The sequence below is a fragment of the Podarcis melisellensis genome (genome assembly GCF_964234715.1).
Source record: "Podarcis melisellensis genome assembly, chromosome: 7".
Taxonomy (NCBI): Eukaryota; Metazoa; Chordata; class Lepidosauria; order Squamata; family Lacertidae; genus Podarcis; species Podarcis melisellensis.
This window is the reverse complement of record NC_138539.1, coordinates 7221159-7233077: the sequence shown is the minus strand read 5'-3', so window position 1 is coordinate 7233077 and position 11919 is coordinate 7221159. Positions and strand designations below refer to the sequence as shown.

Genomic DNA, 11919 nt, shown 5'->3' with positions numbered 1-11919 from the left:
CCAGAATGATCCATGGTTTTCTCTCAGTTCACCCCATAGGTCTCAGTCCACCCCGCACCCACTTACCAGAATGTGGTGCTGATGAGGGGTCTTCGCTCCCGCCCTGGTGCTTGACAATATCACAGATTCATGTAGCACTGGGAGAGCAAGCTTTCTAAGTATCTCTGGTGCCTCAAATGCTGCCATTGCCAAGAACCAAAGAGAAATAGGAGTGGAAGGGTTGGAGAAATTGAGAGATGCTTGTGCTAATTCACTATTGGTAGAGAAGATACAGAAGCCACTGCAGAAGCCAGAAAAGAGAGTAGGTTTGGAGCCTATGGAAGATTGGGAGGTTCCAAATGATCTGCAGAATTAGATGACCTGATTTTTTATTATTATTATTTTTAAAACGACAGCAAACCGATGTTTGTCAAACTTGATTCCAAATCAAACTGGGGTAGGGAAGCATTTTTCATCTGAAAGCACAGGGTAATTTTAAAGATTTTGACATGGTAAATTTCCATGGGTTTTTTTTTTAGGGGGGGGAGTTAAAGAAAATGTCATTCCCCTGTTTTTTGCTACTCAATTCTCCCAGCTCACATCAAAACAATCCATCAGCCTCTTCTGTAACCTTCATAATGTTACCTGCTGCAAAGACAAAAGAGCTACGCTCCTCGTTAGCTGCGGCCAAAGTGACATTTCTAATTACCAGTCTGCAGTGCAAATATTCAGTTGCCCTGCTGGGTGGAAATCAAAGTGTGACTCAGAATCAGGAGGAGAGGAAAATATGAGATCAGCAGCTTTGGGTCTATTGCCAAATGAAGAGGAGGATGTTTGTCTAATTGGTGCCAGAGGATATCGGGAGGCTGCACTGAATACTTAGCCAGAACTGACCAGAAGAGACCTCAGAGTCTGATATCTGTGAGCTCAGTCAGTATCTGCCACACTTAAACCACTCAGCATTAATTGGGATGTCAGTTCTACGGCAAAGGAAACCCCCTTACACCAAGTCAGACCATTGGACAATCTAGCTCTGTATTATTGACCGTGGTTTTCAAGGGTTTCAGAGAAGAACCTTTCACAGCCTGCCTGGCATTTGAACCTATGGCCATCTCCATGCAAAGCAAGTAACCCACCTCTGAGCTAAAGCTCAGTTTAGCAGTTTACTCAGTCTTTGTATGGTGGCAGGGCAAGGTGACCCCTCAGTTGCACCATGCAGATGATGTAACGTATTGCTGCATGCTGCATCATTGCATGCAGTGTGTAACCAAGATAATACTAGCTGGGCTAGAATTTCTTGTAAGAGAGCACACCAAAGACTTACAGCTGGGGTGGGGAACCTCATTCAACATTGCGTTAAGGCAATCGTTCCATGAAGGTCAGCATTGCTGGCTGGAATTCTCTCCTCTCCTCTCTGCCCCATGTGTTTTTCCCAGGGGTTCTCCTAGCCCCCAAGCCAATTCTGGGGGGCTTCACAGGGAGGAGAGTGGAAGAAATCCCCTCTCAAGCAGAAGTCTTTGTGCAGATCTTCCCCTAAGGGGACTCATTAGTTCAATTCATCATCATCATCATCATCATCATCATCATCATCATCTTGTTATAGATGTGGGAGGGGGACTCCCCCACAAACCCTAGAAATTAATAAATAGTAGGATTTTGGCAGTTCTATTTTTCTAGAAAAAGAGGTGCCAGAACTCAACATGAAAAACCTTGCTTGTTCTCCTAAAATAGCAATGGCCCCCATCTGAGAGGTGCTGGAACTCAGTTCCCGCAGGTTCTGGCTGAAAAAAAAGTCCTGGGTTTTGATTATTTAGGGTGTGGAGGGGAGAATACAAAGTGCAAAGGACCTGTCCAAGCTAGGGCCATTAAGAAGCAATACAGTGACACTGAGAGCCATTGGCAATGCAAGAGAACTGTCCTCCCCACCCACCCCCCGCCACCTTGCCCTGAAGTGTAAACAGAGACTGGGGTTTGGAAGGTTACCAACTGGGTGTGAGGTGACCAGAAAAGAGAGTTTTAGCTGGAGGTTCTGGGAGGAAGAAGCTGGAAGAGAAAAGACTGGAATTCATCTTGGGTAGGCTGGCTGCAGGCAGGCTGGGAGAAATGCCTTGGTCTCCGTGGCTGAACTGCTGTGGGGGTCATGCCCTTCTTGAAATGCCCATGCTGTAAGAAGAGGTCAGCAAATTTTTTCAGCAGGGGGCTGGTCCACTGTCCCTCAGACCTTGTGGGGGGCCGGACTATATTGGGGGGAGGGGATGAATGAATTCTTATGCCCCAGAAATGCATTTTAAATAAAAGGACACATTCTACTCATGGAAAAACATGCTGATTCCCGGACCGTCCGCAATCAGGATTTAGAAGACGATTGGGCTGGATCTCGCCCCCCAGGCCTTAGTTTGCCTACCCATGCTGTAAGATATGGACTTGCTTCATACAGACTGAAGGTATAAATAGGTGAATAAACCATATTTCTCAAAGTTATGACAGTCTCTGCTGTGTCTCAATTCTCCAGAGGAACACAGACCCTGGAACCCCATGAGCTCCTGCCACCTCCCAGCAAAGAGTGAGGGTGGCACCCAACTTTTGCAACAGTAAGATAAAGGTAAAGGGACTCCTGGCCATTAGGTCCAGTTGTGGTCGACTCTGGGGTTGCAGTGCTCATCTTGCTTTATTGGCCAAAGGAGCCGGCGTACAGCTTCTGGGTCATGTGGCCAGCATGACTAAGCCGCTTCTGGCGAACCAGAGCAGCACACAGAAATGCCGTTTACCTTCCCGCCGGAGTGGTACCTATTTATCTACTTGCACTTTGATGTGCTTTCGAACTGCTAGGTTGGCAGGAGCAGGGACCGAGCAATAGGAGCTCACCCCATCGTGGGGATTCGAACCACCGAACCTCCGATCGGCAAGTCCTAGGCTCTGTGGTTTAACCCACAACGCCACCCGCGTCCCTTTTGCAACAGTATATTCAGCTTAATGCCGAAATCAGCTTCTATGTGGTGTGCATAGTATAAAAATCAGCCTCGTGAGCGTTAAGCCATAAGCATCCTTAATTAAAACAGACAATTAAAAAATCTCATTGAAACAGCACAGCAAATAAAACAGGCTATTGTGTGTGCATGGAAACATCTGGTTGTTGCCTGGCTGGAATGTAGCGACTGTACAATGATGTGGAAGCAAGCAACAGGCATTTTCCATAAGGCAGCAACATATACTCACTTTCTTTAGCCTTGCTTCGGGATTCTTTAGGAATTTGATTTCTGCAGCTTCCACACAGAAACTGCCAGATCCAATCTCCCTTTGCCAAGTCTCAGGTTTTGTTGTCTGCCACTGTCAGACAGCTGGGTGAGCTAATGAGTTCCTTTTGCAATGAGGGTGGTCCACATTAAGCAAATTGAATTGTTCCTGGTGGCTTGTGAGCCAAAAACTGGTCCAAGTAGATGGACACTCTTCCTGCCCTGCATGAACAGAGACAGTTCGGCCAATGCAATGCAATGCTTGCCTTCGCCATCAGAACAGACTTATCGGCTCAGGACAGGGATGGCGAACCTCTGGTGTAAGTAGACTTGGCACAGGTTCCCATTTGGCCCACAAGGTTGCCCCCCCCCAACCATGCCTACCCACCTCACACCTGGGCTGGATATAGACATGTCAAAAAAGCGATCCAGCTAAATGCATTGTAAACTCATACAGCGAAATCCGGTAGGCAAAAGATAGGACTCTACCGCGCCACCTGTGTCACAGTGTTATATCGCATATGTTGTTGTTGTTGTGGTTGTTTAGTCATTTAGTCATGTCCGACTCTTTGTGACCCCATGGACCAGAGCACACCAGGCACTCCTGTCTTCCACTGCCTCCCACAGTTTGGTCAAACTCATGCTGGTAGCTTCCAGAACACTGCCCAACCATCTTTTTTTTTTTAAAAAAAATTATTAACCGACCAATCAAATCAAATCACATAAATTCTGAATTACAAAGCCAAATTTTAAATTTTTTGTTGGGAGACCCATACTTCAAGATCCAATCATCTTCTTGCTGCTGTGTTAATATCCACAAATCTGTCCAAATAATGTTCGTAATTCTATCCAGTCCTATCTTGCTGTTCCCACATCTCATCTTATTCATATATTTTTCTTTTTTCTTTGTGATCTCTTCTGATAATTTCCTTAAGCAGGTAAACACCAGTTATAATCCTGTGTGAATTTTTCCGTTCGTCCAATCACCATATCGAGATGGTTTCCATGTATCATCACTTCCATAAATAAAAGCAGTTTTTCCATCATTAATCTTCGCAAATCTGTCGCCTTCTTTGGTCCCTCTGAGGAGGCTCGCCCACAATAAAAACAGATCTGTTCCTCCTCCCAGACATGAGTCTTTCGACAGAACTTGCCAAAATGGTGACGCTATTTTTTACTGCGTCATCCCAAAGCTCTTATACTTTCCACAATCTCCTTAAAACATGCTTTTCGTTAGAAAATTATCTCCACACAGTCTTAAATCATCAGCTTAGGTCATTTAAGCGGCATTTCTGACTTCTGGTGGGGTGGGATTCTTAGTTAATCACATAAAGAAAAGAAAGGAAAGTCCCCCCCCCATCTAGTCCCGTTGCCGATATACCAAGCCTTGGTGTGTCTTCTCATGATATATTCCTGTTTATCCGACCCATCTTCTTTCTCAGAGATCTCTTCATATGTGCATTAAAGGTAAAGGTAAAGGTACCCCTGCCCGTACGGGCCAGTCTTGACAGACTCTGGGGTTGTGCGCCCATCTCACTTAAGAGGCCAGGGGCCAGCGCTGTCCAAAGACACTTCCGGGTCACGTGGCCAGTGTGACATCGCTGCTCTGGCGAGCCAGAGCCGCACACGGAAACACCGTTTACCTTCCCGCCAGTAAGCGGTCCCTATTTATCTACTTGCACCCGGAGGTGCTTTCGAACTGCTAGGTTGGCAGGCGCTGGGACCGAGCAGCGGGAGCGCACCCCGCCGCAGGGATTCGAACCGCCGACCTTTCGATCGGCAAGTCCTAGGCGCTGAGGCTTTAACCCACAGCGCCACCTGCGTCCCTGTCATATGTGCATTAGCTTCCTTCTAATTGTTTCTTTTGAAGTTGCTGCAGCTAGAGGCATGAATCAGAGACAGCATCCAGGAGATCCGAAGACCACGCAAGGGCTTTCTGCCTAGTGCCCCCACTCCCTCAAATTTGGGGTGGTATAGGGCACAGCAGGCAAGGGCAGTCCCTCCACACTCGCTTGGGGGGGTCAGAAGGCTGCTTACTCCCATCACAGCCTCTTACCTCATGTGGGTCGGAAAGATGTTATTGTCGGCCATCTTCCAATGCGCCCCTAGTGCCCCCCCCACTGCCCAACCATTTCATCCTCTGTCGCCCCTTTCTCCTTGCGCCCTCAATCTTTCCCAACATCAGGGTCTTTTCCAGGGAGTCTTCTCTTCTCATGAGGTGGCCAAAGTATTGGAGTCTCAGCTTCATGATCTATCCTTCCAGTGAGGACTCAGGGCGAATGGAGAGGTTTGCTCTTCTTGCAGTCCATAGGACTCTCAAGAGTCTCCACCAGCACCATAATTCAAAAGCATCAATTCTTCGGCGATCAGACTTCTTTATGGTCCAGCTCTCACTTCCATACATCACGACTGGGAAAAATGTAGCTTTAACTATACGGACCTTTGTTGGCATATACAACACATATAAAATACTTTTTCTTTATCAGTCTAACTGAGTCCCTGATGTTATATGTGATGTTGAGGTGTGGGGTAGCTAAGGGCGTGGCTCCAAAGGAACAACACAGAGCTTAAGGAGAGCTCCTGATCCTTTGAAAGCAAGTCCCAGTGGTATTGGCTGCACCAGGGTGTTCCCTATCAAGTTCTAGTTTCACCTGCAAATGAGCCTGTTTCCTCTTCAGCTGCTTGCAGGTGTGACTTGACTCTAAACCATACCTGCAAAAAGACTTCAAAGCAGTTTGCTATAACTGCTTATCAGATGGTTGGTGGTTACAGCAAGCCCCTTTAGAGTTGCCATCTGATCAGGCGCACCAACTCCATGGGGCTGAGGTCTTTACAGCCCCCACATAGGCACTGGGGGGCTCATCCCTCCCTCCCCCCATCATGAGGAGGCAGATGAGGACTGGCAGGATGTTGCCCCAGGTCACTCAGTGTTAGGAGACACTGTGTGGACCAGTGCAGACTAGTGATTGAATGTCACATCGGGAGGATGTTTGTGGATCATCTGAGACAATATTATAGTCAACTGAAATAGCAGACAGGACTGGGAATATAAGCAAAGGAATGACAATGATAAAGGAATGTAATGCAGAATATACCTGTATGTTATGGAAGTAAGTATTGCATTCAAGGCAGTAGACAAAGGATTTTAATAGAAACATCATGGAAGGAAGGATGGGAATTCTGAGAAGACAGATTCATGGATAATAAAGGATAATTAGAAAAGGATGCTGTGATTACTAAAACCCATCATGGTTTTCTCAAAAACAAGTCATGCCAGACCAACCACATGTCTTTTTTTTTATAGAGTTAGAAGCTTGGCATACAAGGGGGATTATTAGTAGTAGTAGTAGTAGTAGAATATGAATTTATATACTGCCCTGGGAATTTATATGCCCAAAGGTCTCAGGGGGGTTCACGGAATAAAATCAAAATCTAAAAACCACAAAATAAATTATCAAAATAAAAGCAACAACCCAATAATCCCCCCCCAAAAAAAAACACATTTTAAAAGGGCATAATCAATCAAATCAACCAAAGGCATGGTTAAAAAGGAATGTTTTTGCCTGGCACCTAAAGGTGCATAATGAAGAGAGAGCATCCCATAGACTGCAGAGAAGGCCCTGCTCTCATGTTGCCACTCTCCAGACCTCTTGAGGAAGAGGCACACAAAGAAGGGCTTCAGAAGATGATCTCAGAGTCTAGATAGATTCATATGGAAAGAGGTGGTCCTTGAGGTATTGTGGTCCTGAGCCATTTAAGGCTTTATAGGTCAAAACCAGCACTTTGAATTGGGTCTGGAAACTAATTAGTAGCCAGTGCAGTTGGACCAGGATATGTAATATGTTCAAACCATTTTGCTTCAGTGAGCAACCCGGATGCTAAATTCTGCACTACCGGAAGTTTCTGAACCATCTTCAGAGGCAGCCTTATGTATAATGCATTGCACTAATCTAACCTTGAGATTACCAGAGCATAGACAACAGAAGTTAGGCTACCTCTGTCCAGATAGGGGCATAGCTGGGCCACCAGCCGAAGCTGATGGAAGTCACTCCAGGCCATTGAGGCCATCTGAGCCTCAAGCGATAGCAAAGGATTCAGGAATACCCCCAAGCTATGTATCTGCTCCTCCAGAGGAAGTGCAACCCCACCAAGAGCAGGGGATTTCCCACCCATCCAGTCTAGGGAACTACCCACTAACAGTGCATCAGTCTTATCTGGATTGAGTTTCAGTTTGTTGGCTCTCATCCATTCCATTACCAAGGCTAGACACTGGTCCAGCATTTCCACTGCCTCACCTGCAGATGTAAAGGAGAAATAGAGCTGAGTGTCGTCAGTATACTGCTGACAACGTACCGTATTTTTCACCCTATAGGACACACTTTTCCCCCTCCAAAAAGGAAGGGGAAATGTGTGTGCGTCCTATGGGGCAAATGCAGGCTTTCGCTGAAGCCTGGAGAGTGAGAGGGGTTGGTGCGCACCGACCCCTCTCACTCTCCAGGCTTCAGGAAACTGCGCAAGCTGCGGGAGCCCTCCCCTGGTTAAGAACGGACATCGAGAACAAATTAAGTTCTTAACCTGAGGTACCACTGTATATTTTATCCAGATCTTATATAAGGATTTTCTTATAATGTGATTCAAAAATCCCTTGTGTACCCTCACTTTTTCATAAATTAGATACGCATGCCAACCGTATTGATTGTCAAAACCTTCCAGGTCTAGCACATCCATTTCCCTTAAAGCAATCCAGTCTTTTATCTGTACCAGCCCAGCAGTTGTGTGATAAAGTTCTAACTCTGGTAGGGCAAAGCCTCCCCTCTCCCTTTGGTCTATGAGTATTTGGTGTTTGATACTTGTCCCCCCCCCACTCCAAATAAATCTAGCAAAGGTTTCTTAAGGAGTGGTCTTATCACTTCCTCCTTCAAACTTCCTCGGAAAGAGGCACTTATCACCTCCCTGACCCAGCCAGAAGTTCCCTCCCTGCTGTGGACATAGTGTATCTTGGTTTCAGGAAGGCTGTTGGCAAACTCTCCCATGATATCCGCATGGAGAAGCTCTTAAAATGTGGGGTGGACAAGGGAACTGTTAGGTGGATTTCTGGCTGGTTGACAGTTCAAACCCAAAGAGTGCTCACTAATGGTTCCTCATCATGCTGGGAAAAAGAGACAAGTAGGGTGCAGATGAGTTTTGTCCTGGACCCGTTGTTGTGCAACATCTTTCTAAATGACATGGATGAAAGAATTGAGGGGACTCTCAATTTTCAGATGACACCAAATTGGGAGGGGTAGCCAATGCCGCAAAAGAATCAGGGTTCAAAACAAATAAAGGGCCCAAACAAATCAAGCGTTGAGGTTACAGATGCATAGACCACTGTGATTAGACTATATACTGGCTCATGTCTGCATTCTACTGTGTAACTTGCATGCATTGATCCTAAGAACTGCAGTCCTAGGAATACCAATAGAATCAGGCTAGTGGAATGCTCTGACTGCTCCAGGAGAATACTCTCAACTGTGAGGTCACCACTGAGTGTCTATTATGCTGTATGAAGAACCTTCCAATCTCCTCTGGGCCGTACCAGGAGGAGCCAGCAGGAGTCATGGAGAACCAGCCACCCTCATCACAAGCTTCCAAAGAGACAAATGAAGTACCCTTTGAACTGCATCCCCGAGCAGATGCCATCCGCTCCAAGCTGATCTACACTTTCTATCTGATTGACTATCTACGGGGGCTAGGCAGTGCTATTCCACGCCATAACATACGAGATTTCCTGGACCATCAGAAGCTAAAGAAGATAATGCTCACAGACCATCACCAGCTGGTGCGCTTCAATGTTGCGCCCAAACGGAATGTCATGATCACACGAGAAAAACGCTGCCGTAACCGTATCCGTGTGCGCTGCAGCCGCTGGCCCCCTGTCGCCATGTGGGCTTATTCAGTCCTGAACAGCCAAATTTTCAAAGTCTTCATGATCTTCCTCATCTGCCTGAACATGGTGGTCCTCATGATCTTAGTAGAGATAAGGGATAAGTTGGAGGACCACTTTGTGAAAATGAAGATAGCAATGGAGGTGATCATCTGGGTCATTGTCCTCATCTTTTTGGTGGAAATTGGGCTGAACTGGGCTGTTAGCTTTCAGGATTATTTTAAGAGCTCCTGGAATGTCTTTGACTGCACAGTCACCATCATATCCTTTATCCCTGAGTTGATATTCCTCGTTGAAAAGAAACACAGCAAGGCCGTCACATACTTCCTCCAGGTTTGCCGTGTGCTGCGATGCTTAAAGCTCTTCCCTAGACTCCGGCAAATCCGGATCCTCATTATGGCCCTCTTCAAAGCAATGAAAGCCATGAGCTTCATCCTGGTGCTCCTCGTCTTCTTCTTCTATATTTTTGCCGTATCAGGCATTTTCTTCTTTGAGGGCTACACTCGCTCAAACCTGGACGACCTAGAGTACAACATGTATTTTCAAGACATGCCCAATTCACTGGTGACCATCTTCATTCTCTTCACCATGGACCATTGGTATGCTCTGCTGCAGGACACGTGGAAGGTCCCAGAGATAAACAAAGCAATCAGTGGCTTGTTTATCTGCTTGTGGCTCCTCATTGGGGCATTCATCTTCAGAAACCTCATGGTGGCCACCATGGTCACCAATTTCCAGACCATTCGGAATGAATTGAGTGAAGAAATGAAGCAGATTGAGACTCAGCAGAAAGCTGACAAATTTAAGCTGGAACTGCTGGAAAAGAAGTACAGCTCACCCCAGGGGCAGGACAGAATGAGCATGGGGCCATCCACAATATACAGCATACCAGAAGTCGAGGCTGGGTCTCTGGATTGGGAAACATATGTCCACAAGAACCTGCCAGGGCTATACGAGGCTGAAAATGACGAGCAGGTCATTTGGCCCCGTGACGCCCTCTTCCGCTACTTTGAGCTGCTGGAGAAGCTGCAGTATAACCTGGATGAGCGCAAACAATTGCAGAATTATGCCGTCTTGGCTCTGTCCAACCTGGAGGACAAGTAGTGATGGCTTCTGAAGGATCAAGAAGATGCAAGTGTTGACTCCTCCTTGCTTACTGAGCCAGCACAACCAAAACCTGTGGCAAATCAACAGTTTACCTCTCACATTGTCCTCCTTACCAGTCTGTGGTTCTCCAGCTGTTGCTAGACTCCAAGTCCCATCATCCTTGACTCTTGCCCATGTTGGCTGTGACAGATGGGACCTGCAATCTAGCGACATCTGAATGGACACAGTTCCCTGCCCCTGATTTATGTGGCTATGCATTATTAGACTAGAACTGCAAGGAAAGATCACAAAACCACCCGGTCTGCAGGTTTTGGACACTTTTTGTCTAACCTGGAGGACAAGGAGTGATGGCTTCTGAAGGATCAAGAAGATGCAAGTGTGGACGTCTGCTTCTATTAGACTAGAACTGCAGGTTTTGGACACTTTTTGATGTCTCTTGGGTTTCATAGCATTGGTGAGCAAGGCACACCAGGGTACACCCTCAAATGCCACATTTTCCTGTGGGCCAGACAGACATCTGTTCTGCACATATGTAATATTTGATCTACAAGAATAAATTCCCCCATACCCCAGAAAGTTGGCATAAGACACACCAATGGACCAAAGAGCCAACTTTTTATTAATTAACCACAAGTGTCTTGCAGTAAGCTAGGAGTGACCTGCTTGAACGCTGGGGATATCCTTCCTTAGGGGAGGCAATGGAATGACCACCTCTGTTTCCTGTTGAGGAAACCTCACTCTGGCTTCTGGATCAGAGGATTGACTGGTCCATGCCCTTCCTTTTCCACTCACCAAACGGTGAGCTGGGAAGCGCTAGTTTGCTCCATTTCTTACCTGTTCTATTCCTGTCAGATGGGTGAAGCTTCTAGGAACCAAAAGTCATTTCCTTCTTCATCCACTTGAGCTGGCCGTTGATGTCTGGTAGGTGACACGGTGTCCCTTCAACATCTCAGTGAACCACAACCCCATTTCCTTTTCTCTCCTTGACCACACTCTCTACCTGTTGTGGCAAAACCAAGGAGTCCCTCAAGCAACTGAAACCCACCATACTGAGCTCAAAGAGTATGTTGTAGCTGAAGCAATGGTACACCTTTGACCAATATGGGTGATACCAACAAATTCCTAATTAGTACCCTAGTAAATGACTGACAAATCTATCCTCCTGAAAAACATAAGGGCAGTCTTACAGAAAGGTTGCAAATAACTCCCTTATTCTGAGAACACATAGCCACATACACAATTTTATTGCATCCGTAGTAGAAGGATGTTTGCTGTTAATTAATGAAATGTTTTCAGCTTTAAAATGATTGATTATGGTATTGCCTTTCTTCCTGAACTCTTACTTATTTTAAGTATTTATTTAAATCGATTCAATGAATTGTTCATTCGAGGCTCAAGGCAGCTTAAAAAATTGGTAAGAACAAGTCAAAATATGATGGCTTGGATCCAAAGGTTCTCTTTCTCTGTTGGAAGGAGCATTTCTTGTCCATCAGAAAGACCACTTGCATCCAAGGAAGATTCCCATCAGAAAAGAAAGAGGCATCCAATCTAAAGTTTTTTTAAAAAAATGAACACAGGATTAGATATATTACTCCAAAAGAAAATGGAGAGGTTAATCTGCATCATCAAAGACCAAATGGAAGAAATGAGACAGCAAAGAAGGGAAATGACACCTCT

The 11919-nt window shown here is 46.0% G+C and overlaps 1 protein-coding gene across 1 annotated transcript; it reads left to right on the top strand.

The window, feature by feature from the left end:
* Window positions 1-8790: 8790 nt before the first annotated feature.
* LOC309374531 (cation channel sperm-associated protein 2-like) lies at window positions 8791-10818 on the top strand. Its single transcript, XM_081919513.1, has 2 exons — window positions 8791-10549; window positions 10655-10818. Exon 1 carries the CDS (start codon window positions 8809-8811, stop codon window positions 10237-10239), a length of 1431 nt encoding a protein of 476 aa, XP_081775639.1. The 5' UTR covers window positions 8791-8808; the 3' UTR covers window positions 10240-10549; window positions 10655-10818.
* Window positions 10819-11919: the final 1101 nt, after the last annotated feature.

Bases quoted from the DNA above. Each gene is read 5' to 3' on its own strand.
- LOC309374531 (XM_081919513.1), top strand. From the start codon at position 8,809: ATGGAGAACCAGCCACCCTCATCACAAGCTTCCAAAGAGACAAATGAA.